Below are 26,131 nucleotides of genomic sequence, written 5' to 3'. Positions count from 1 at the left end.
AAAGATAAATATAAAGTAGACATTTGGCTGCATTCACATAAAAAAGGTTGTTTCCCATTTTAAAAACAGCTTTTAACAGCCTGTTTACGGAGGCCTCGTGTGACACCTGGAGCTCGACTGGCTCATTCCTCCATCACCTCAGCAAACAGGACTAGCTGCCTCTGCTACTGGTCAAGCATCTTCTGATGCAAGCTGTGTTTCTAACTTTAGTCTGTAGCACCATGTTGGTGAAAGATGACAGGAGACGAGCTGTTGGCATCCCCACAGCAGGTGAAGCCAAAGTAGGCAGCTTTTGAAAAAAAATTTCTTCTTTCGGTTAGATGTTAATCAGGTAGAGTTCATAATATTTTCCTCCATCCAGCAGCTGCTCGTGACTGTTTGTGCACATTTTTACAGCAATAATAATGCATGTTATCAAAAATGGCTTTAAATCTAATGAAAACATATTTATCTTGCAGCCAAACCCAACTACAGCAACCAGATGTTCTTTCTTTACTGATGTTGGGTTTTTTAAACGTCCATGCACATTTTTCTGCTGTTTTCTATGTGTAGTCCCATTGTGGAGCACTATTAATCTGAATTTGATCGTCTAGAAAAATGTATATGTGGATGAGGGTTATTGAGTCTGGGCTGTGTCGTGTATTTTAACATTTTTATATTGAAGGCACAAACGAGCATCAAGAAACAAAGAGACACAAAACAGGTTGTCAGAGGTAATACAATAAAACAGTCAGTAGGTGACTGTGGTAACGGTTATTTAACATCAGTGAAAGACAAAACAACAACAATATCAACAAAAACGATGCATGTTTCCTCCCTTTTTTCCATCTGTAAGTCAAATTTTCAGGTTATTATCAAACTTGAAATTACAGTTCAGGTTGGGCTCAGACTCGAAACACTGAGAAAATTATAAACTGACAACAAAAACACTTTGAACTCTAACCATAAACTGAAATTATGACTTACTGATGTGGAAAACAAGTTTTTTCAGTGGCAGGAACAAGCTTCCACACAACCCAGCTTTTGGCATTTATAACAGGTGGGCCCTGTTAAATACTGCAGCACTGTGAGCACATTTCTGCTACTATGCTTACTGTTTTCTTTCTTATTATGTTTACATTTAACTCTTATTGCAAAAATAAATTTACTCTGGTGGGAGAGTGCAGATAATTTTTTGCTTTAACAGTAAAAAAACAGTGAAAGTGAAAGTACAGATGCAGTGGCCTGGGTTCAAGTCTGACCTGTGGCCGTTTGTTGTGTGTCTCTCTCTGCTTTCTGTCTGTCTTCACTATTCAATAAAGGCAAAAATGGCAAATAATTTAAAAGTACAGATACTGGTGTTTCTGATAAACAGATACTGGTGTTTCTGATAAACTAATACTGGTGTTTGTAAACTTTGTGTATTGTAGTGCTCTGCAGAGTTCACAGCACCACAGGACAGTCCACCTTAACGGAGCTGAGACAGGTGACCTGGTTATGTCAGTTTTGAACCACGCTACATACAAGATGTGTGACGGGCTGATTTGGTTTATTTTAGTTTGTTATCCCAGCCAAGTCACCTGATATAAGATAACCTTTATTAGTCCCACGCGCGGGAAATTTGTTTAAAGTTAAAGGTTCTGTCAGATCAGATTTTTGTTTTTAAAAGGCCGCAGACCATGAAATAAGTAAACATTTATCAGCCATCATTATCACAGAGCTAAATGCAAACAACAGCAACAAACACGTTCTATAAAATCACATCTCTAATCATCGCATCATCTGTCTACTGTCACCCAGTCGTCCTGAGACCTGCAGCTGTTACTGGGCGGGATTTGAATGATGCCACCAATCAGGAAGAGAGTGAGTCACTAAGGCACCGGAGTTACTGGGCGGGATTTGTGCAGCTAATACTTTATTTATTGACAAATATAGTCATATATGTTGGTGGGAGATAGGCCAAGATAAACAGTGTTCGGGGACCCCGCCCCTCCCTGAGCCTGGTTCTGCTGGAGGTTTCTTCCTGTTAAAAGTAAGTTTTTCTTCCCACTGTCACCAAAGCGCTTGCTCATAGGGGGTCATCTGATCGTTGGGGTTTTTCTCTGTTCTCTTTGTATTATTGTAGGGTCTTTACCTTACAATATAAAACACCATGAGGCAACTGTTGTTGCGATTTGGTGTTATATAAATAAAATTGATTTGAATATTCTTTTGAAGAAATGTACAAACGGTGGATTTGATCCCAGACTGGATTTCCAAAGAGGGTTAACGGAGGAGCTTTAAAAAGGATCCCAGTGTATCGCAGCCTGTGTAGAAGGTTTGGTTTCTGAAAACGGTGCAGTCCACTCTGCAGCGCTGACAATCATCTACACTTCCTCTCACTCTTCTGTCAGTCGCTGCTGGATGAATGTCTACGTCCCAACAATATGGCCACAATCAGAGCGTCTCTGCACACGAGGACATACGTTCACTTACGCATCGGTGACTCCCACCTGAAAAGAGAAACAATTGAGGTGATAAGTTAGTGTTTACAGAGACTCACGCAGTCAGCTGTCAGTCACTGATGCAGCACATGAGCAGCATAGCAGCTTCCTCAGCGCTCATGTTTCCTTAAGCATGCTGAGTTCAAAGACTTGCATGCTTGTATTACAGAGGGGTTGCTACCTTACAACATAAAATGCCTTGAGGCGACTGATGTTATGATTTGATGCGACATAAATAAATTTGAATTCAATGGATTCAAGTCTTTTTTTCTCAGCAGATTTCACTCAAGACAAATTTAATGTTGAATATTTAGAAAAGTGCCCTGAAGGCCATAGAATCTATAAAGGGGAGATCATGAGGAGGGGACTTCTATGACAGGCTGATTGGTGAGGCTGAAGCAGATTAATAACAACCTCCTACTGACCTGAACGTCTCCAGTCTGTAGTCTGGATTCTTCTGAAGATCAATCAGTGCTGTCACGTCATAATTCTTCAAGTAGTTGTTGCTCATGTCCAGCTCTCTCAAATGGGAGGGGTTCGACTTCAACGCTAAGACCAGAGGATGGCAGCTGTACCTCGTCAATCTGCATTCCCACAGTCTGAATAAAAAATAAAACAGGTTTAGAAAAACAAACTCCCACTTCACAAAGTTAGGTGTTTGATAATAATGTGTTCAGAGAAGAAGAAAATTTAACATAGAGAAGTTTAGAAAACTGCAACGCAAAAACAAAATAATAAAGGCAAATAGATGCAGTGATTCAAACTGAGGAAGTGGAAAAGAAAAATGTTGACTGACTTTAGAATCTCCAGCCTACAGTCTGGACTGCCCAGAAAATCACACAGGTAGTGCACACCATCATCCTTCAGCTTGTTGTTTCCAGACAGGTCCAGCTCCCTCAGATATGAGGGGTTGGACTTGAGAGCAGAGACCAGAAAACTACAACTGTAGGATGACAATCTGCAGATCCTCAACCTAAATGAAAAATAAAGATCACCTAAATAACATATTTTACAATCAAATCGTATTTTAGGTTTTAAGTGTGTTAACATTTCCTAATCCTGCAAACCGCCATCAACTGAAAAGCAGGAAACCAGAATAAAAGAAAACTCTGACCTCAGAGCCTCCAGTCGACAATCTGGACTCTCCAGAAAAACACAAAGCAGCTCCACTCCAAAATCGTGCAGCTTATTGTCACTCAGGTCGAGCTCTCTCAGATGGGAGGGGTTGGACATGAGCGCACGGACCAGAGAATCACAGCTGGTCTCTGACAACCTGCATGAACTCAAACTGGACACAGAACAAAACAGTTTAAACTCCTAGTTGAGAACATTTAGTGTTCACAATCTCAAACCTTTTATTAAACAGGCCTGAGAGTCAAACTATGTTATTGATGAGCTTGGATTTGGCTCGATCTTCAGCAGGAAAAGACGAGTTCAGACTCTTTGTAGATTCAAATACGCATCTATAGTCATTAGCGTTAGTCATAAACATATTGAGATATTAGATATTAAATTATATGTTTGTGAAAATCTGATCACTGAACACTTGGGGGAAGAATTATTATTATTTTTTGAATTTAAAGTATGAACTGACTTCAGAAACTCTAGTTTACAGTTTTGACTTTTGAGTCCACCAGTCAGCAGCTCCATTCCTGGGTCTTTCAGGTAGTTTCCACTCAGGTCCAGATGTACCAGGTGGGAGGGTCTGGAATTCAGGGCTGAGGCCACGACTTCACAGTGAGTATCTGAGAGCTCACAGCCAGGGAGTCTGTCACACACATTAATACACATACAACAAAATGTGTTACAATACATTTATAGACCCCATACAGTCCGCAGTCTGCTACACTCCCACATCAGATTCCCCAAAGATATCGAGAGGCCATCTTTTCCAGGAAAATGTTATTGTCCACTGCATTTAATGTGACTTTGGGCTTCTTCAAATTCATGGGCTGCATCCTCCTGAGGCCGCATTTGTTGGCCGATTGCGTCACAGCGATGTGACAAAGGCTGTCTAAAGTCGTAGACTCCGACAAATGAGGCCGACAAATCCATCCTCCTTTTCCCCAGATTTGAAGGATGGGTTGGGTGTATCCTTTGTGGCCCACCATATCCCAGAATTCATAGTGCGGCCCAGCCAATTCCAATTTCCAACAATGGCAGCCGTTACTAAGTTTTATTATTAGTCTTTCTGGGTCACAAAATAAACTTTTAAGATATTTTCAGGTGAGAATGTAGCTGTGTAAACTTCTAATATCTGCTCAGTTTTTTAAGATATCACATATTTGTAAAAGTGCTCCGACGTTTTCTGAGACATCTGTTACCCACCAGCTCGATAGCTAGCCGGGGTTCAAGGCTCACTAGAGCTGGCGAGAACAGCAAACTCGTTTTCAAACCCAGCGTGGTCTTTCGCTACTCAGGTTAAACATAAGTTACTTAGATAATTTAAAAATGTTATTGTTTGGCTTTTTTTCAGTGTTTTATTAGTTCGTAAGTTACTTGGTTTGGCTGAGATTAAAGTTCGCTCACTTCTGGCCTACCCGGCCTTCGAAGGACCTGGCCCACGTAGACTGCAAAGGCCGGGTCCTCAGGAGGATGCAGCCCATGAATTTGGACACGGCTTTTGTCTACTTTTTATGGAGTTGAACTTACTGAACATACTCCCGTTAGTTTCATATCGGTACCAAATGATACACTGGTAGAGTCAAATACTACGTTTGACTCCAAAAGAAATTTCCACCTGGACTTACCGAGCCTTTCTGCAGTTTCTCACAGCTGGGATCAATCTCAGTCGTCCCTCCAGTGATGTCTTGTACCTCTTCAAGTCAAGCTCCTCCAGAACCTCCTCTGACATCTGCAGCATGTAGGCCAGAGCTGAGCAGTGGATCTCAGAGAGCTCCTTCTCTGATCTGTTTTCTGACCTCAGGAACTCTTGGATCTCCTGAGATACCGAGAGGTCATTCATCTCTATCAGGCAGTGGAAGATGTTGATGCTTCTGTCGGGGGCGATTTTTGTTTTCTTCTCCTTGAGGCTGTTAACGGTTCTCTGGATGATTTCTGGAGTGATCTCTGCCTTGCCCAGCAGACTTCCTAAGATTTTCTGGTTGGATTCCAGAGTGAGGCCATGAAGGAAACGAACAAACAGATCCAAGTGGCCATTTTTACTTTTGAGGGACTTGTCCATGACTCTGCTCAGAAAGACATCCAGAGATGTGTCACTGTTTGTGTTGTCCCACTTTGTCCCCGGGAATTGCTTCAACACCTCTATGTCCTTGTTAGTGTAACAGTGAAACATGTAGACGGCAGCCAGAAACTCCTGGATGCTCAGATGAACAAAGCAGTAGACTGGTTCCTTGAAGATCACACACTCTTTTTTGAAGATTACTGCACAAACCCCTGAATACACCAAGGCCTCATTGGGATCCAGACCACACTCCTCCAGGTCTTCTTGGTAGAACATGATGCTTCCTTTCTCCAAATGTTCGTATGCCAGCCTTCCCAGCTTCAGAAGAACCTCCCGATCAGCCTCTGCTACCTCCTGTGCCATCTCTTGTCCCTCATGATATTTGTGCTTCTTTCTCTTCATCTGAACAAGAAGGAAGTGTGAGTACATATCCGTCAGGGTCTTGGGCAGCTCTTCCCTCTGCTCTGTAGTCAACATGTCTTCAAGGACTGTAGCGGTGATCCAGCAGAAGACTGGGATTCTACACATGATGTGGAGGCTCCTAGATGACTTGATGTGGGAGATGACTCTACTGGACCGTTCTTCATCACTCAGTCTCTTCCTGAAGTACTCCTCCTTCTGCTCATCCGTGAATCCACGTACTTCTGTGACCCTGTCGACACATCTAGAAGGGATCAGATTGGCTGCTGCAGGTCTGGAAGTTATCCAGATGAGAGCCGAGCGAAGCAGACTCCCCTCGATGAGGTTTGTCAGCAGCTCACAGACTGATGACTTCTGTGTGACGTCTGATATGATCTTTGTTATGGTGAAATCCAGTGAAAGTCTGCTTTCATCCAGGCCATCAAAGATGAGCAAAAGTTTGCAGAGATCCAGGTTCTCCGCTGTGACCTTCTCTAATGTTGGATGGAAAACGTGGAGCAGCTCCAGAAGACTGTACTGCTCATCTCGTATCAGGTTCAGCTCTCTGAATGAGAGCAGAACCACCACATTAATGTCTTGGTTTTCCAAGCCCTCTGCCCAGTCCAGAGTGAACTTCTGAACCGAGAAGGTCTTCCCAACTCCAGCGATGCCATTTGTCAGAACGACTCGGATATCTGTTTGTTGGTCAGGTAAGGCTTTAAAGATCTCATGGCACTTGATTGGAGTGTCCTGGTCGGTGTTCTTGGAAGGTGTCTCAAGCTGCCTCACCTCATGCTGCGTGTTCACATCTTCAGGCTGCCCCTCCGTGATGTAGAGCTCAGTGTAGATCCTGTTGAGGAGGGTTCCTTCGGTTTCATGAGTTCCTTCAGTCACACGTTCACATTTCCTCTTCAGTATGAGCTTATGATGATCTAAAACCTCCTGCAAACCACCATCAACTGAAAAGAAGGAAAACACAATATAAGAAAACTCTTAAATGTCTGAACAAGAAGATAAACTCCAGTTTTCAGAAATGAAGCTACCAGCAAATAGATGTTCAGTCTTACTTGGTATCAAGCTGCTCGGACTGGCTGTCTGGACTCCAGCTGTGGTTCCTGAGTGGTGCCAGGAGGGCAGCTTTGATGAAGCAGACCAGTCCCTGCATGAAGTGAAGCACTGTCTGCAGAAGTGTCATAAATATCAAAGTTTAATAACATGCTGGCTTACAGAAAAATATCATTATTGAATCATATTTAAATACAACACCTCTGTTGTATTTCTGCTTTAACAGAATCACACATGTAAATGAGGTAATGATTAGTAAAGTCATCCATGTGCCCTAATGCTAATACCCTCACCGACAGCTTTATGTTATTGGTTTTGATTTGGCAGGATTATTGAAAGAAAATCAAAAACTATTGTACAGTCTGACCAATCACTGACGCTATGGTCCCTGCTACAGAGCAGAGGAACCCTCTGGCTTTTTATCAGTGCACCGGAGCACAGCTGCAATAGTGCATCTGTGCATGGGTAACTTCCACATCTGTTAAAGCACCATTAATGCTGGATAGTAGCTTTTAGGACAATATATGCTGCAGCTGAGACAATAAGTTTTTAAAAAGGCCAAACTACAGTTTGTATACCGACAGGACGACTAAGCTTTAGCAAAAGACTAGTAGACCAAACTAAAAAGTCAGAATGTATCAGGAGAAAAGTTACATTCAGGCCTTTATGTCTTGGAGACATAAGTGAATTGCATCCTGCTTTGTGTATACGATAACAATGAAAATAATGTTTTCACAGGACCTTTGAAAATCTAAGTGCACCCTTACTGCTTCCATAGCGATTAGGAGGGTACGTATCATCCAGGGGCTTCCAAACAAATGCCCTTCATTGAATAATCAAATGTGAACATCTCTATAAAAGTAAAAGCTTAGACAGTTTGCTAATACGATTGGACAATGGACAAATAAATGTCAACAGCTCTGTGTTGTAATTAACATTAACAACTATTTAGAGAAGATGTGGTCTCTTACTCTGTGTGTGAGGGTCCGGGTTGATTCCTTAAGTCTGGAGGGGCATCTCTGGATATGTCACTCTTCATAGACAGCCAGTCGGATACTGAAGATGCCACTCTGTGTCTGTGCTGCCCACCTCTGGAAACACAAAGATAATAAACTGGAACCTTCCTGTTTTTTATATTAGATGCACACAGAACTGCAAGAACTCCTTTATTCATGAGTTTATGTTGATGCTCGTTAAACAAGTTCATCACTGAAGCTTTGCTGTGTTCATAGGAATGCATTCTTAGTTTTCTTCCTGCTTCAACATGAGTCACCTTCACCTCTGTTTACAGCACAAACTGAGTCTTACTCTGTGTGTGAGGGTCCAGGTTGATTCCTTAAGTCTGGAGGGGCTTCTATGGAAATGTCACTCCTCATGGACAACCAGTCGGATCCTGGAGACGCCGCTCTCTGTCTGTGCACGAATGTAGAATAAATCACAAATTGCTCTTATTGTGTCAGAATCAGATTAAGTGGACTAAAGTTCAGGATTTCTTTAGTAAAACCTGAATGTTCCCATGCATCATGATACTAAAACCTCACAGCTGCATATGTAGTGCTGTGCTTTATAAAGAATGGAGTTAAAATATATCAACAGATAACTTGGGATACACACCTCTGTTTTCTTTTTTCCAGTGTTAATTGTAGATTAGCATTTTAAACTGTGGAAGTCAAAACACTTTTACCTAAACTGCTGTAAAACTGTGTAAAATGGAGATCAGCTCAATCCTCTTTACATCACAGTACAAAGACAACATCCTCAAACTGGTAAATAACTCCTCATTTTGAATTTTATCTCAGTTTGGGCGCTGACCAGATGTGTCTGCAGCCACGTGAACAGAAAAACAGGAGAAAGAAAGTTTTTATTTCAAGTGAGTATCTGATTAAACGTATGTGTAGTTTCTCAGTCATCCAGGTCATGGTAGTTTAGCAACATGTTCTCACTCCCAAAGCATAACATTTTACGCTAGCTGACAAATCGTCTGTATATTACACTTTGGCCACCCAACATGTCCCTATGTTACAAGTTCAGAAAAATGTGGAAACAATATAACCATTTAGAATGAATCCACACATGTACGTTTATTCTACCTAAATCGCTTTGGAAAATACTACCTAACACGATTAAGGTCATGGTTAGGGCTGGAATACACGACTGTGTTATACCTTATAAACCCAGTTTTTAAATCAATAAGTAGTTTCCTAGAATAGAGCGATATATGTGATCTAATAGTTCTGCTTAAGAAAGCGTTGTTCTTCGGTCTGAAAGTTAACCATCAGGTCTGTTCTCAGAAGAAGCGGTCTCTTACTTTGTGTGTGAGGGTCCGGGTTGATTCCTTAAGTCTGGAGGGGCATCTCTGGATATGTCACTCTTCATAGACAGCCAGTCGGATACTGAAGATGCCACTCTGTGTCTGTGCTGCCCACCTCTGGAAACACAAAGATAATAAACTGGAACCTTCCTGTTTTTATATTAGATGCACACAGAACTGCAAGAACTCCTTTATTCATGAGTTTATGTTGATGCTCGTTAAACAAGTTCATCACTGAAGCTTTGCTGTGTTCATAGGAATGCATTCTTAGTTTTCTTCCTGCTTCAGCATGAGTCACCTTCACCTCTGTTTACAGCACAAACTGAGTCTTACTCTGTGTGTGAGGGTCCAGGTTGATTCCTTAAGTCTGGAGGGGCTTCTATGGAAATGTCACTCATCATGGACAACCAGTCGGATCCTGGAGACGCCGCTCTCTGTCTGTGCACGAATGTAGAATAAATCACAAATTGCTCTTATTGTGTCAGAATCAGATTAAAAAGACTAAAGCAGCGGTCCCCAACCCCCGGGCCAGGGACCGGTACCAGTCCGTGAGTCATTTGGTCTCGGGCTGCGAGAGTTGAGGCTCGGGTGTGAAATTTATGGTTTTCAGTGTTTTTATCGCCATTTGTTATCATTTTTATGGGTAACTTGGTTTCCCTGGGTCTTTTCCTGTGTCTTATGAAAAAATCTTCGTTTTTTTTGGTACCAGTACTGGTTTCATTTTGTTGTATTTATCCGTGACACCTTAAAGGCCGGTCCGTGAAAATATTGTCAACATAAACATGCCTGACTGCACAGGTCACAGAGAGATCATTTTTAAGACAGGTAGGATCTCAGCCACGATAACAAAAATATTTCTGTAACTCCAATAAAATGTTCTAGCCTATGCAATAAAATACAGGGATCCATAGTGTCAAAGGCAGCCTTAGATCATTAAAGTAATAAAAGTAAAGTGTGATCATTGTCTGCATTCACCAACAGATCGTTTACCACTTTGATTAAGGCCGTTTCTGTGGAGTGATTTGGTCTAAAAACAGACTGAAATGGCTCAAACAGATTGTTTGTTGACAGATGCTCAGCAGGCTGCTTAAAAACAACTTTTTCAAAGACCTTAGGCAAAAAAAAGGTGTGAGGTGGGTCTATAGCTCGCACCAACAGCTCTAAAACTGTGTCAAATATAAATCAGCTCAATCCTCTTTACATCACAGAACAAAGACAACATCCTCAAACTGGTAAATAACTCCTCATTTTGAATTTTATCTCAGTTTGGGCGCTGACCAGATGTGTCTGCAGCCACGTGAACAGAAAAACAGGAGAAAGAAGGTTTTTTGAACATATGTGTAGTTTCTCAGTCATCCAGGTTTAGGAGCTTGAAGAGAAGGCAACAGGACTTCTTTACGTTTTTTTATGGAGATGTTTCACCTCTGATCCAAGAGGCTTCTTCAGTTCTGCAGCATATGCAGTTTTTTAAGGGTTTATAAGGTGTAAAGTATCAGGTCTAATACAGATCCCAGAAAACCTCCAGTGTGTGTGTGAGGAAAACTCCTCATTTACATGAACAAATGTAATCTATCAGACAGATATAACTCAAATATAATATAAATATATATCTAATATAATCAATAAAAAGTTTCCTGGAATAGAGAGATATATGTGAACTAATAGTTCTGCTTTAAAAAACATTCTTCGCTCTGAAAGCTGACCATCAGGTCTGTTCTCAGAAGAAGTGGTCTCTTACTCTGTGTGTGAGGGTCCGGGTTGATTCCTTAAGTCTGGAGGGGCTTCTATGGAAATGTCACTCATCATGGACAACCAGTCGGATCCTGGAGACGCCGCTCTCTGTCTGTGCACAAATGTAGAATAAATCACAAATTGCTCTTATTGTGTCAGAATCTGATTAACTGGACTAAAGTTCAGGATTTCTTTAGTACAACTCGAATGTTGATTTAATAATTCATAACTAATAAGAAAGCGTTGTTCTTCGGTCTGAAAGTTAACCATCAGGTCTGTTCTCAGAAGAAGTGGTCTCTTACTCTGTGTGTGAGGGTCCGGGTTGATTGCTGAAGTTTAGAGGGTCTTTCCTGGAGGAGTCACTCTTCATAGACAAACAGTCGGATCCTGGAGACTCTGCTCTGTGTCTGTGCTGCCCACCTCTGGAAACACAAAGATAATAAACTGGAACCTTCCTGTTTTTATATTAGATGCACACAGAACTGCAAGAACTCCTTTATTCATGAGTTTATGTTGATGCTCGTTAAACAAGTTCATCACTGAAGCTTTGCTGTGTTCATAGGAATGCATTCTAAGTTTTCTTCCTGCTTCAGCATGAGTCACCTTCACCTCTGTTTGCAGCACAAACTGAGTCTTACTCTGTGTGTGAGGGTCCAGGTTGATTCCTTAAGTCTGGAGGGGCTTCTATGGAAATGTCACTCATCATGGACAAACAGTCGGATCCTGGAGACGCCGCTCTCTGTCTGTGCACGAATGTAGAATAAATCACAAATTGTAAAATGTAAATTTAAAAAAGTGGAATGACTTACAAATCTCTCTCATTTTCTTTTTAAATTCATAGTAGAACACAGTAGAAGGATAAACATGGCCCTGTGGCAACTTTAGAGTCACGTTGCTGCTGTCAAATGAAGAATTAGCTCTTTTTTTTTTTTTTTACAGATTGTAGCTTTCTTCAGTTTAAACATCTGATGTGTTTTATATAATTTGTTGTGAACAGTCGGTGATCTATGGAGGGCCTCGAGTGTCAGTCAAAGAATTTAATTTGAATCTGTCTACAACCTAAAGTGATTTCCACGTCTCCTCGTCACGCTACTTGGACCTGAGTTAATGTTAATGGATCAAGTTTAAGGCTGAGCCGCAGTGTAAAGTTCAAAGGACTCTAACATGCAGATGTTACATTAAGGACAGCGCAGAGCAGCGGTGCAGCATTTCTCTCTTGGCTGATATTCAGCATCCGTGCTGGTTTACTCTTATATAATCAGCCGCTCCTCTGGTAATGTCTCTGACCGGGCAGTCAGTCGATCCACTCTGGGGGAAATGATGGCAAACACCACCTTTCGTGTGAGCCTGAATTAAAGGGATGCAACCAGAATGTTTTTCATACTTGTGGCCATATGGGGGCAACTAAAAATATTGGGGTGGCACACTTAACACAGAATTTCCAGTTTTAATATGCTGTCAAATTTAGGTTAATTGAAAAATATGGCAAAAAAGAGGCAGAAAATAATTTTGTGCAAAGTTAATTTCCTGCTGTTGAAGTCGACGTCAATGCCCCTCCCGGGTGCAGCAGCATGAGCATTGGGCGAAAACCGGGTCTTACTTTAGATCCCAGGCTCCGGGTCTGGGGTGGTTTCTCTTCAGAGGCCGGCAGCTTCGGTCCTCTTCTTCCGCCAAATCACTCATGTTCCCTCAGTCTGAGAGTGAAAGACGGACACGTGTCAGGTTCGGGAGTGAAACAGCTTTTTGAATCCTCCGCCTGATGAAAAGCTCCGTCTTTGCTTCCCTGCTTCACCCACGGAGACACCCTGACAGCAGAATAACGATCATTATGCTGAGATCACCCTGCTTCGCTCCTTCTGCTCCTCTGTCGGCTCCAAAATGGAGTCCAGCACTTTCACTTTCACTTCTCCCCCCGTGGTATATAAGCTTATTTTAACACTTCCCCCATGGCCATGCTTACTATGCATAGTAATTTAGTAGCAGATAAACAATAAAATGACATAAAAGTTCCATTTTTTCACTTTCTACTAAAGAAATTTCAGTTTAAAATAAGTTAAAACAAATAATAACAAACCCTTGTTAACAAATACTTCCTGTTTTATAACTACAGTACTATACTTAGAGTCCGAGCACCAGATTTTTATTCTATTTTAAACATGTATTTCTTACAGTTTAATCCCAAAGAGTCGTGCTGACAGATTTGTTCACCGCGCAGAGAAACTGATGCGTGCTGCTGAGACTGGATGTTTCATCATAAGACTCACAGAAAGAAGAGTTTCACAGGTTGGCCTCACAGTGTTAGAAGTTTGACATCCCTGCACTCGGAGCTTCGTCTTACTAATGATACGCAAAATTCACTTTCATCTGAAGACAGGACTTTGGACCTCCGAGCAACAGTTGTCTTGGCTCATGAGCGGTTTGACATCAGGACTGCGACAGCTGTGCATGGTGGCGATGTCGTCCTCAGTCCACTCCATCTGAAGCTCTCCAAAGTCTTTGAGCTGTGAGGTGTGCAGAACGATCCGGACATCCACGGTATCGACAGAACACACAGTGGAATCGGCATCAGAGCCATACTTTGCTTCTGCCCTCTAAGTCCAGCATGTAGCCCCCTGAATTGTGTTAAATAAAGTAAAAACGTTCCTCAAACGTGCACTATTATTATTATCCTGCAGCACATTGAACCAACAGGAGCTGACCCAGCGGCTTCAAAGGCACATTTACATTCCAGCTCTGCAACAAACTAACAGGCGCTTTTTGCTGTGCCAAAGTAAAAACCACAGATTTTATGGCCATTAAAAAGTGTTCCCAGGGATTAGCTGTCAGCTGTGTGTGGATGCAGGAGATGCCACTTCCTGCTCTGCAGTATCATTTTTAGGTTATTATGCTTTCACATTTAAAGTCAAGTGTCCAGAGTCTCTGGTGTCAGTTGTAACAACGTGAAAGTGAGAACTTTTTTTTTTTTTAGAAAGGAATGAGGTAACAGCTTCAGGGAGATCAAAGCACGACACTCTTTGACTGATTATTGTTTTTATTGTTTTTAATAGAAAGTCCAGCTCTCGCCGCAGGTACAAAAACTGAGAGCTGGCGTAGCAGCAGGGCTGACTGCGTCTCCGACAGGATCAAATCAGAGAAGGAGAGGAAGAGGAGCGAGGATGAAGAGAGAAGAAAGAAAGCTATGCCTCTGGTCATAAAGGGGGAAAACAAAATCAGCGTTTCATGTTTCATCATCCCAGAGCTGTACATGGATAGACGAGGAAGAGATCAACACTTACATATATATATATTCAATAATTATATATAAAACATAAAGAAAATCTGCATTTTATCCCTTTTTCTCACAGACACCCAGACGACCACAGAGAGGAAGCAGTTTCTAATCATTGACCCGCAGAAGCAAGAAGCTCAGTGGCTGTGGAAGATCATCTCCACCAGGAAACGATGAACAAAGACCGGCCACGATTTCAAAAAAGGTTCCCGACGGAGTAAAAAATGTCTCACTGAGTTAAAAATATCAAATTAATTCAGAGATAAAAGTCTTAAAATGTCATAACAGAGATGAAAAGTTCATTTCAAAGATTTGTGTTCGAGTTTAAAATAAGCTTTTTAATGAAAAATGACTTTTTAATGTACGATGAATACAGATGTGTATTTTAAAAACAACTTCCCTTATAATTTGATTTGTTTTTTGGGAATGTGTCATTTTCCACTTTTGTTTTTCAAAATCTGACTTTACCTTTTAATATTTCACATTTTCATCTCTAAACTGTTATGTTGAAACTTTGTCTCACTATTATGTTTTATAAAATCTGGACTCCTTATATCATAGTTTCATCTTTAACACGTGACTCTGCTGTTTAAAAGCTTTTTAATGTCACTTTCCAGCATTTTGATCTAAAAACTTCATTAGTGACAGTTTACTTCTACATTTCCAGTTTCTACTTTAAAACTGGACTTTTTCTCATAATTTAGAAGTTTTTAATTGGAGCCTCAATCTGAACATAAATGATTTACACCATTAAGCGACTTAAACATGATTTTTGTTTTTCTTCTGCTGGTGGAAAACGAGCTCACACAGTCTGAGTCCGGCGCTTTTTGCTTTATTTGACGCTCGCTTGTTTGCAGCAGAGGCGCACGCAGAGAGGGCGGAGCGTAACGGCCCTGAATGCCGACCACTGCGGACACGAGGAAGCTTCGGAGGAGTTTAACAGGCCGTAACAACGTCTGGCAGCGACGTCGGTGCTCGTATCGATCCAGGATGTAAAATCAGCTGTGATGATGATGAAGGACTTGAAGTCCAACATTGACACAATCAATCAGATATTTGTTCTTGGAAGTGTTTCATTAGGGCCTAACCCCAAAGACCTTCAGTTTAACGAGATATTAAATGTAGAAAAGATGGACATGTTTGTATTTTAGTGGCTGGAACTGATTCTTTTCACAAAGATCGTCCACAAGTTTCAGTGAACTGACCCTTTCACTGATTTCTCCACCACTGGACCTCCGACTGCACGCCCAACGTGGTTTGCCGGTAGTTTCGACTCCTGCTGGAATGTTTTTAAAAGTGTTTTTTTCGTCAGATTTTTAAAGGGTTCGCTGACACAAAAACAGGAAACGCACCAGACGCCAGCTCACCTGGCAGAAACAGCGCCACAGCAGTCGAGACAGAAGAGTTTGACTCCAGAAAAACACGTCGAAAAGTAAATGTAAGACTTCTAAATCATAAAATAAACATCAGCAAAGATGAAAACAAGGATTCAGGTTTTGGAGTTTCCATATCAGGTCTGATAAACACCTCTCTGTGCCTCGCTCGCCTTCTTCCACTCACACTTCTGTGCTTTGTTTTTAATATTTGTATGTACACCCCCTCCTCGTGGACGTATAAAAATGCATTGTCTTGATTCATAGAAACCTGAGTTGCTCGACATGTTCTGTATTTACAGTTCTGCTGCACGTAAGGAGGAGATCAGCCGGCTCATACAGACGTCGCGTGACCATCGGTGGAGGCGAGAAACGCCTTTTTCCCCTGTCAGCCTCATTTACAGGCAGGCAACACGTCATTTTAGTTTGTGTTTGTGAAGGAAGAAGGAGAAAACTCAGAGTTAAAGCTGCTTCTGTGGCCTCTTCTTCTGCTTTAAATTTACTGGCACATCCTAAAACTGCACAAGAGAAGCCAGAGAGGAGCTTTAAAGCAGAGGTGCTCGGCCCTGCTGCACAAACACCTGACTTTACTGATGTTTCAGGGTTTTATCAGCAGCTCTCTGATCACGCTCAGAAGCTCAGATAAAGTTAATTATTTGGATATTTTACATTTCTATTTAAGCTTTAGTGCTAAAATTTAAAATCCCAGCTGCTGATAGGCTCAAGCTTTGCCTCCAGTCTCCTGAGGAGGAGGAGGGAGCACCGCCCTTCATCACATTAAGATCTTTAAAAACCAGATTAAAGAGTAAAATAACAGGACAATAGTGTTAAATATCAGACCAGAGTGTCCAGGAGACGTTATACTGATGACAAACTACTCTGGGAGGAGTGTTTCAGAAGCACAGCCCTCCCGTGGCCACCAGGGGGCAGCAAAAGCTCAACATGTGCAGCTTAAAATTGATGCTGGACAAAAAAAATACTGTTACAAAGACAGAGTGGCTCTTTCTGCTGCAAGTGTTGTTTCCACACTTGCATCACTCTTCCGTGATTTCCTGGATCTCTGTTTGTTCAAAGAATAAATCCGATCATGTTTTTCTTGCTGTCAACAAATCCCAACAAACTGATTCTAGTATCTTATCATGGGATTTATTGGCAGTAAGAAAAAACATCTGGAGGTGTCGTTACGTTTGCTGACCGGATGATCGAACGAGCCCACCGTCAAACACTCTGGACTAGAACACGGCTCAGATGTTTGTTCTTTGCTTTGTTGTTGCACATTAAAGATAAAATACTGGAAAGCGGGTTTCGGTTTGTCCGACAACAACAACACAGGCTGCAGACGGCTGCAGCAGGTTACTGAAGGTTAAATAAAATCGATTTCATTCACTTTTCTTAAAGAAAAGGCAAATTTATGAGAACAGCGTTTGTGCCACTGTGTGTGACGTGATTACAGAGCATGGATATGCGTTATGTTTTCGTCTGGGGCCACACGGAGCCAATAAAAGTGAAGATTTAATGAAATTTTTGTTTTTCAAAATGTGGAATTTTTTCAGATTAACTGGAGAGGTGTTTTCTTTTTTTCTGGTAAATTTGCCATTTTTTCTTACTAATCTTCACATTTTCTTCCCTCATAAAATTATTTATTTATTTTTCTAATAAATTTGCAAAACTCTTTTTCAGATAAACTGGAATTCTTCCCATCAACATTTGCTGTTTCATTTCTCTTAATTTTGTCATTTTCTACTCATAAATTTAGGACTTTAAGCTAAAAAGACTTTTGCTCTGTAATTTGACCTTCAGTGACCCCAACACGCTGCTTTAGCTTTTTGGATTTTAAAACCATTTTGAGGCTGAGGCTGCTCCGCCCGTCGGGCTGAATGTCCCACCGTCTGTCCTTTTCTGCAGACGCCGTCGTCTCTCAGGCTACTTGAGGCTTAGATGCAGGATCTACAGCTACGCAGAACCATGACCACAGTATGATAACAAAGACTCTAGCTCTTTAAATGCATACCTTACATTACTTTGTTCCTATGATTTCCCCCGTCTGGAGTAAATAAATACAGTACTTTTATCTTCCTGACGCGCACTCGCCCTCTGGGCCTGCGAGCTAGCGCTGATTGTCCAAAGCAAAAAGAGAAGAGAAACGTAGGGCTCGCCCTTTAAGGTTTTCTCGACAGCTGAGTCCGGCTGCTGAACAGTGATGCTAAAGCTGAGACTCTACGGTAAGACAGCAGAAGAGATCCAATCAGAAGAGCCCGCAGAGGTGAAGGAGAGATCGAGGAGGGAGGGGGGCGGCCTCTGTGCTCCTATTTGGCGTTAGCGGTTCCCAGGTCCATCAGTAGTCTGTCCCGCCGGACCGAAGTGAGGGAGAGGGAAGGTCCGGCGGAGGTCAGATCGAGGTCAGAGTTGACGGGAGGAGGAAGAAAAGAAGGAGGCGGAGGAGAAAGAGGAGGTCACAGAGCGGTGGAAGTGATCTTCTTCAACCCCCGCCGCTGGGCCAGAGTGGAGCAGCCCACAGGCTCTAGGACCGGGGGGACATTCCTGTTAAGGGCAGAGTAGGTGGCCGCCATTGCACCCTGTAGGAGGAGCCAGAATACAAACTGATTAATCAATCAACCACTGACGGATGATGGAGATGGATGGATGGATGGTTACCTTGACGAGGAGTGGTGCGTCCTGTCTGTTGAGGGTGTATTTGGGTAGCTGGTCTCTGTGCGTCACCCACGGGTGTCTGAGGACCTGCCCCGCTGTCAGCCGCTGGTGGGGGTCGACGTGCAGCATCTTAGACACCAGGTCCTAAAGGGTCAGAGGTTACAACTGAACTCCGGGTCACCGTGGCGATCACAGAGAGACGGTGAGCGGCTCACTTCAATCGGAGCTACTTTTCTGTGTGTTTGTTAGGAAACAGGCCTCACCTTAGCTTCAGTTGAGACAGAGTTCCAGTATCCTCCGCTGAGAGAGAACTTCCCGCTGCCGATCCGAGCCAAAATTTCCTCCGGGGTGTCCTCTGGACCGTTAGCAAATGGAGTGAAACTGGAAGGACAGAGCAAAGGGGCTGATATGCAGGAAGTGTAAGACCTGCAAACAGGCACCAAAACTATGAAAGAACAGGCATTAACTTCACACAGACAGTGTAAACACATCAATTATTTCAATGTGAGATCATCACTCGTTGCCTTGACGACATTTGTTTCATAAGGAATTTCATTTTGCCTTCTCAGTGAGTCCTTTCAGACCGCGGCTCATCAGGAAATACCACCAGCTCACCATCAACCAGCTGTGGTTAGCAAACCGCCTGATGACCATGAACCATCATTGTTGGCGTTTCTTTTACTTTTTGTAACAAAGAAGCATCTTTGACAAACTGATGTCAGGTAAAGAAAAAGTAAGAAGTTTCTTTTGTTAAATTAAGTTTCTTAGAAGCGAAGAGTAAAGTCTCTGTTACCCTGTTAGCATCGTGTAGAGCAGGACTCCGAGACTCCAGATGTCACAGGCTGCGTCATAACCCTGCTTCTTCAACACCTGCCAGGACAGAAAACACCAGCTTCAAGCAAAAGTAACGTCCTGCCTTCTCCTTTCTCTGCAACAAAAAGAGCGTCAGCACCCTCCAAATGATCAAGATTACACCTCTCACACATATATTTATATTCCCTACACTTGGCAGCTGTATAATCAGGGCTGCCTGAACATGCTTTGTCTCTGAAGGACTGTTTGGTTCAGGCTTAGTTACACAGCGATGACGCACAGGTGCAAACAGGTGCAGACAGCAAAAGAATCCCTGTTAAGTGTTCATATGGAGAGTCGTGTAAAAAAAAAGGAAGAAGCCGTCAAAAGAATCTATTTGATCTCATTAATTTTATGGAGCAGGAAGCTCGCTAACAAATATTTTATACACTGTGGATCTTGCATGTTGTCATGTGACGTCCAGACTTCCTGAACCACAAAACAACCTGAGTATTTTGGATTCAGCGCATCTTCTTCTGCTCGTTTAATCTGACGACCTTCTTGATGCTAAATTGTGAAGCATTTGAGTTTTTGTTAAAGGGCGCCTCCGTGATGACACGGTGAATTTCGATGTTTCGCTACAGCAGAAGAAGTTTAACCAAACCTGTGACGAGAGTCCAGGCGCCTTCGTGCCAATACTGACTGAGAGACACAGCGCCACCTGGTGGCAACAGGAAATCAGCATTTTGCAGCATTTGCATTGTCCATCAGTATTTTGATGACTGAGTGTCAGTATTTCAGCTTTAATCGCAAAACTCTGATACTGTAACAGCTCTAAGAGAAACAATAGACTGGCTGGTGTTGTGCACAGGTGATTATTCCTCAGGTAAACAGGTTAGTTTGCATGTAGCAGCAGATAAGTTGATAAATATTTAGAGATCTTTCAGTTGAACAGTGTCAGCAGAAACAGTCGATCGTTTTTGAACACTTGTTCAGTTTTTAGAGGACAACAGCTGACTGTGAGGAAGACGCAGGAGTGTCAAAACATTAGTCTGTTCACACAACCGAAGGCTGTGAATTAATCAGCGCGCTCCGGTCCCGTCTGTCCTCGGAAAGTTTGCTGTCCTCGAGCTGAGGGGCACCTGACGGAGCTGCACTTTGATGGGAGACTTTTGACTTTTCTTTTGTTCAACGTTTGTTTTAAATGTGTTAAATAACGGCATCAGACAAAATATGGGAAGGAATTCTGAACCTCACGAAAGTGAAAGTTTAAGTAAAAAGATGCTAAAATGGCAAATCTGTGGTGTCCTACAGAGCACGCACGATGATGACAGGAAATAAAGCAAAATGGTGAAAAAATAAAGGAAGGAGGAACCCCGACGTACCTCGGGGGCGACGAAGTTGGCGGTGTAACACGGCGTCATGAGCAGGCCGTTCTCCGCTCTCAGCTGCTTGGCGAAGCCAAAGTCGCAGATCCTGATGGACTCGGCGTTCCCGCTCTCGTCCACATACAGGATGTTACTGGGCTTCAGGTCTCTGTGCACCACCTGCAAACCCAGCAGGGCGACAGAGTCACGGAGGTCGACTACATCAGCTTTCTCTCTCTTCACCTCGAACACATGTCTGCTGGATCGCAGCTATTATACAAATTTGACTAAACCTACTGAAGACATGGACAGAAAGAGCTTTGCTACCACATCAAAGGATTAGTAACCATTTATTACTTTACTGCCATTCTTTATTTGTACTTTTTGATTGTTGCATGATGGAAAAATGGGCTTATTTCATATTTAAATCAGTTTCTTCTGTCGTGCAGTGGACACTGCACGCTCGTATGTTAGCAGCTTGTCACAGCCTGCTTTATCCTCCTCTTTAGCTCTAACGGGGCTTTCATTTACTGGATTAACATCATTTTGTATCAAATGGGACTTAAAGTGACCAAGTCCCAACTCATAAAGAACCTTTTTAATTTGATACAGCGGCTCTCATCTCATCTGTCACAGCCGAACAGCAGCACATCTCCACAGAAAGACGAGCTCGAACATTTTGTGTCCATCTCTTTGTTTTACCGCTGCTCCTAAAGGCCTCTGGAGAAACGCACCCCTTGCACATGCAGGTACTCCACGGTCTTGGTGATGGTGTAGAGAACAGCGCTGGCTTCCCGCTCAGAGAAAAACTTCTGACGGAGGATTTTGTCCAGCAGCTCGCCTCCCTTCATCAGCTCCGTCACCAGGAACACCGACCGGCCGTCGTCATACACCTACGACACGAAAATAAACCGACCCACACGTAAGTCGGCAGCGATTTAGTCACAGAAATCGCCTGTGAATTTATTTATTCAGCTCTTAAAATTAAAAGCAAAAACAAAAATGCGGAACTAGACGTTTATAAGTGCCTCACTGCTGTTTCAAGTGGAAAACCATCAATTTAGATGAAACCATCATTAGTTACTGGATCAAATGCAAGCGGGGGCATTTTCACCCAGCAGCATCATCAGGACGATATTTTTAACTCTAATTAGCAGTGAGTCACAGAAAAAATGAAATCATTAGCATCACAGCAAGCAAATTATTATTTTTGTTTGTCCGACAGCGACTTGGAAAAGCTCGCCGGATATTCAGGTCGAGCCCAGGGGTGGGAAAGTGACCCTGGATGAGTCACGCGGCAGCTTCACTCCATGTTAACACAGGCTGAGGGTGATTTTCACAATAAGAGTTTAAAGTTAAACTCTTGTACTTAACCTGTGCAACTTTAACCAAAATGTTCACCAGCAGGGGGCAGCTTGTCCTAACAGCTTACAGGTGACTCACTGCTCCACCTTCTGCTACAAACTGGCATTGCATGAACTTACAGCCCAGCCTAGATTCATTACAGGTGTTTCTTCACATCTGCTGATTGCGTAAAGAAATCCTGCACGGCTTCAAACTATTCTTGAACACAGGACGACACACTGAGCACCTTTAAATCATCGTTGGTGTCACGATAGCAACAACACTGATGCTTTGTGTTCCTATAACTGATGTGATGCTTAATATCAAATGTTGGTGTAGACGTGGTTCTTTAAGTATGAAACAATATATTTATAAATATGTCAGGATACCTTTGGGCTTGATGGGGGAGCTGCACTTGTTAAATAACGTTAAATAAGAAAATAACCATGAGACTGGTTAAGTTTAGCAGCAGATTTAGAGCAATTCAAAACTCTGCTGGGAGTGACTCACGTCTTTGAGGGTGATGATGTTGGGGTGCTGCCCGTATCTCAGCAGGATCTCCACCTCCTCCGTCGGGTCTCTCTTGGACTTGTTGATAATCTGCCACAGAGACAGTGCTTTGAATATAAAGTGTTTTTATTGCAAGTTTTTTAAAGTTTAAGATCTTTTAAATCCCACACGCTGACACAAAGTTTCAGCAGGATTGTGGAGTCCTGTGAAAAACTGAGGACGCCCGCACCGAGGAAAGGAAATAAGAGAGGAAGCAGCAGGCAGGTGCTCGATCATCAGCAATATAAAAGCAGGAACTTTGGCAGGTGTCAGGCTGGCTTTTCTACTCTAGTCTGATCAACATCAAATTGGATCATGCAACAGTACGATGATCCCAGGCATCCAGACAGCTGTGCATACACGGATGTCTGCAAAGCTCAATGAACTGAAGCAGTGCTGCAGAGAAGAGTGGGCTACGTTCCTCCACAGCCATGATTTCTGTCATACAGAAAAATGTGCTTCAAGTTATTGCTGCTTTTACAAGCCACTGAATTATGGAGCGTACTTAGTTTTTACAGGACTGGATGACAACGGTTTCTACTAAGATAATGCATCACTTATCGTGGCATTAAATCAGAAAAACAGTGTCAATTATGTTAATTTATTCACATTTTTGACAAATATGCAGATTATCACCAACAGCAACAGTATTTGAATATCCTGAAATGTCTCCAAACCAGCAGCACAACAAAATCTGAAGCCAACTTTTAGTTTGGAGCTGAGATCTGTTACGTCCTCGTAATTTACTGTCGTTTTTCAAACGAGCAGCGTTTGTATAATTACCGGACATTTTAAGCTGTTTCAAACTAATTTACTCCTTAAATGTCAACAATACCGACACAGTAAACTGTGAGCGTCAGAGACGGCAAACGGAACGAAACTAAAACAGCTAAAAGCTCAACCACGTTCACATGGTCATAGAAATATGAAGAATCGATAAATATCTGCACATCTGTGATAGAAATCATCTTTCAGAACGTTTCAGTGCATCATCAGCTTCTTTCCAGAAACCTGCCGTCGCCCTGCGTGTATTAAAAACACAAAAGCAGATGTTGAGCTGCTGTGCGCGTTCACCTTCACTGCGTACTCCATGCCGGTTCCTTTGTGTACGCAGCGCTTGCAGATGGAGTAGGAGCCGACGCCGATGTCCTCTTTGATCTCGTAGGCGTCTGCGAACTGGGACGTGCTTCTGTGAAGTTGCTGCACATGAAAAAAATGTAAACAGATGTGAGTCCTCATAACCAACGACTCGGGCCTGATTGAGACCTCTGCCCCACGGCGGCGGCGGCACTCGTGCTCATGCTGTGCGTTACGCGTTAATTACAAACAGTTTCACCCCCAGTGAGTCCTTACACTGATGCTATGATTATTAATCCTTATATTAGATGATTATTGTTATTTTGAGGTGAAAAACAGACTAATTACAAGAGATGTGAGAGTGCAGAGATGTGGCGTCTGGATGCGTTTCTCAGGAGATTTTGGAAAATGTTCTTGTTTCATTGAAAGCACTTAAAAAATGACTCATCCATGACCTAATCTACTGCTGGTGATAAAGGTACGATGTACCAGAAAGGAAGGAGGTGCAGGAGTGAAACCTCGGGAAAGCAAATGTGTGAATGAAATTTTCCAGGGTGGAGTGTGAAGACAGCCCCCGCGTGCTGTGCTCGTCGCCTCCGTCCACTGAGGGTTAGCCCAGTTAATTGGATTATTTCTGCCTCTGAGGCGTTTGCCTGTACCTGTACAATAGCATTGGGTAGTGGCTGCGTCTCCTCCTCCGTTATGGCCACAAAGCTGAACCCTCTGAACAGCTGATGGGCGTTGGCGCTCGGCGGGACCCCCGGCGAGTCTGGTTCACACAGAGAAACAGCTGTTAATACGGCAATGCGGTTCAGCTCTGCACAGTGTGAAGGGCAGGAGGAGGAGGTAGAGTGACAGCCTGTACCTCTGGGTGTTTTAGCTGTGAACTCTGGATCAAAATAGAAAGTGTCGTCAGGTCGCCCCGCTGCTGGCTTGAAAGGAGGGTGGAGTTCTCTGCGGTACAGCTTCTGCAGCGAGAGGAAATATGAGGGACAAGGAAACACACTGAAAGACAGAATCATAACCAAAGACGACTCTGTCATCATTAAAGCAGATTTTTCAATAAAGGAGAAACTGACATTCCAGTCGATGGTGCTGAAGAAATGATGCCTCTTGATCTCCTCCACTCCATCCGGCCCAGCTCCTAAAACAAACACCGCACCGACAGTGAGCCCGATGCTGCTGTAATCACATTTCCACAGGCTGCACGAGACCCGCGGAGACTTTGTTTGGAGCTAATCTCCACAGAAAAACACAAACACCATAAAGGGCTGAATGTTACGCTGTGTGAATTACACAGCGTAACAGATGCAGGTGTTGCATGCAGTAAATATGAACCTGTGGCTTCCGGGGGCCCTCGGGTTGTGTTTGGTGCCCTCAGCGGTGAAGGCAGCTCGAAACATTCCCACCTGCCGAGCATGTGACACGTGTAGCACGGCATGTCGAGAGCCTCAAAAGCCACGGCTCAATCGCTGGATTGTAATTATTAAGCAGTACTAAGCATCTTAATCAGCCAATCACATGGCAACAACTAAACGGTGCATTTATGCATGCAGACACGGTCGAGACACCTGCCGAAGCTCAAACTGGGCTCAGAACGGGGCTGTGATGTAACTGACAAAAAGACAGCTGGCAGAGCTGGAGGTGCTCAGATTTTATTTACGAGTGACGAGGACGGACGGGATTAGAAATGAGGCTGAGGTGGTTTGGATGTGTGACGAGGAGGGGCAGCGAATTCACTGGCAAAGAGGGTGACACAGGGCGCCAGCTCAGGGTCACATGGGGTGATTAAACAGGTAGACTTGTAACTGAAAATCTGCTGGAAGTATCTCCAGGATACAGAGAGCTCAAAACTGAGAACTCCCATTTTTGTCATTATTTAATCTCACTGGGTGCTTTAATAAATAAACTTTAGAAGAATATTCTAAGAAAATGCTTCCATAACCACAAACCCATTGAACACCCTCTCAACGTGCCTCGTGTGTGCAGGTTTTACCTAATCTGTTGCCGGGGTTTCGCTTGAAAAGGTTCCTGAGGAGACTCTGAGCTTCGGAGCTGAGAAACTGCGGCATTCCCAGCTTGGCCCTGTGATGGACACAGAGAAAGGCAGCAGGGGGGATGAAACGGAGAGAGAAACATATCGAATGCTCTGTATTGTGTACCCAGCATCTGAAAGACTAGACAGAAACATGTCGATGTGACACAGGAAGCACACTCAGCACTCTGCAGAGTCTGCTCAGCAGCTTTCCCCCCGGGCGGATACCGAGAGTCAAAAGAGAGCGAGAGAGGAAGAAGGAGGGGTTAATATTTCCTTTAATTCTCACCGACTGCAACATGATTATTTTCTCTCTTTTATGAAGAGCTATCAGCACATTCTGAGATGATCTCAGTCCATCCAGTCCTCATCCTCCTCTTCCTCCTGAGTGCTGCACTCTGTCTCCTCTAATAAAAATCCTCCCCTGGGCTGACTCGCCTTGTACTTTCTCTCTCTCTCTCCGTCTCTTCTCGGATGTACAGGGAGCTCAAATAAAAGCTGCAGGGTGGGGATCGGAGAGGA

General features: G+C 43.1%; 2 protein-coding genes across 7 annotated transcripts in view; both read right to left on the bottom strand.

Annotated features, from left to right (window-relative positions):
* Positions 1 to 1,563: 1,563 nt before the first annotated feature.
* On the bottom strand, positions 1,564 to 13,030 carry LOC309713758 (NLR family CARD domain-containing protein 3-like). Of its 4 annotated transcripts, none has more exons than XM_082545580.1 (15): positions 12,753 to 13,030; positions 11,791 to 11,895; positions 11,455 to 11,574; positions 11,160 to 11,264; positions 9,755 to 9,859; positions 9,419 to 9,538; positions 8,419 to 8,523; positions 8,082 to 8,201; positions 7,113 to 7,225; positions 5,213 to 7,004; positions 4,057 to 4,230; positions 3,577 to 3,750; positions 3,259 to 3,435; positions 2,888 to 3,061; positions 1,564 to 2,471 (listed from the first exon to the last, which is right to left on the bottom strand). In XM_082545580.1, the coding sequence occupies exons 1-15, from the start codon at positions 12,833 to 12,835 to the stop codon at positions 2,447 to 2,449; spliced, it is 3,492 nt and encodes a 1,163-aa protein (XP_082401706.1). In that variant the 5' UTR covers positions 12,836 to 13,030; the 3' UTR covers positions 1,564 to 2,446. The 4 variants fall into 4 exon arrangements, with proteins under 4 accessions (XP_082401706.1, XP_082401707.1, XP_082401708.1 ...); XM_082545581.1 differs by having other exon boundaries at positions 11,455 to 11,559; XM_082545582.1 differs by lacking the exons at positions 11,455 to 11,574; positions 11,791 to 11,895.
* A 1,135-nt stretch (positions 13,031 to 14,165) lies between these two features.
* Positions 14,166 to 26,131, bottom strand: part of rps6ka3b (ribosomal protein S6 kinase, polypeptide 3b) — a 66,239-nt gene continuing 54,273 nt past the window's right edge. For all 3 annotated transcript variants that reach the window (XM_082546307.1, XM_082546308.1, XM_082546306.1), the window contains 12 exons: positions 25,571 to 25,659; positions 24,654 to 24,718; positions 24,440 to 24,542; positions 24,234 to 24,343; positions 23,572 to 23,697; positions 22,459 to 22,548; positions 21,339 to 21,497; positions 20,623 to 20,784; positions 19,239 to 19,315; positions 18,709 to 18,826; positions 18,449 to 18,589; positions 14,166 to 18,369 (listed from right to left, as the gene is read on the bottom strand). In XM_082546307.1, coding sequence (XP_082402433.1) covers positions 18,247 to 18,369; positions 18,449 to 18,589; positions 18,709 to 18,826; positions 19,239 to 19,315; positions 20,623 to 20,784; positions 21,339 to 21,497; positions 22,459 to 22,548; positions 23,572 to 23,697; positions 24,234 to 24,343; positions 24,440 to 24,542; positions 24,654 to 24,718; positions 25,571 to 25,659 — 1,363 coding nt within the window. In that variant the 3' untranslated portion in view covers positions 14,166 to 18,246. The remainder of the gene's footprint in view (positions 18,370 to 18,448; positions 18,590 to 18,708; positions 18,827 to 19,238; positions 19,316 to 20,622; positions 20,785 to 21,338; positions 21,498 to 22,458; positions 22,549 to 23,571; positions 23,698 to 24,233; positions 24,344 to 24,439; positions 24,543 to 24,653; positions 24,719 to 25,570; positions 25,660 to 26,131) is intronic.

This window comes from Aulonocara stuartgranti, assembly GCF_965226115.1.
Source record: "Aulonocara stuartgranti genome assembly, chromosome: 9".
Classification (NCBI taxonomy): Eukaryota; Metazoa; Chordata; class Actinopteri; order Cichliformes; family Cichlidae; genus Aulonocara; species Aulonocara stuartgranti.
The sequence above is the reverse complement of the archived record's forward strand: the minus strand, read 5'-3'. Positions and strand labels throughout refer to the sequence as shown.

Excerpts from the sequence above, each read along its gene's own strand:
- LOC309713758 (XM_082545580.1), bottom strand. The coding sequence starts at position 12,835 with ATGAGTGATTTGGCGGAAGAAGAGGACCGAAGCTGCCGGCCTCTGAAG. Across the intron at positions 11,265-11,454 it reads CCCGGACCCTCACACACAGA|ACAGAGAGCGGCGTCTCCAG; the intron begins GTAAGAGACCAC and ends ATTTGTGCACAG. Across the intron at positions 8,202-8,418 it reads CCTGGACCCTCACACACAGA|AGGTGGGCAGCACAGACACA; the intron begins GTAAGACTCAGT and ends TTGTGTTTCCAG.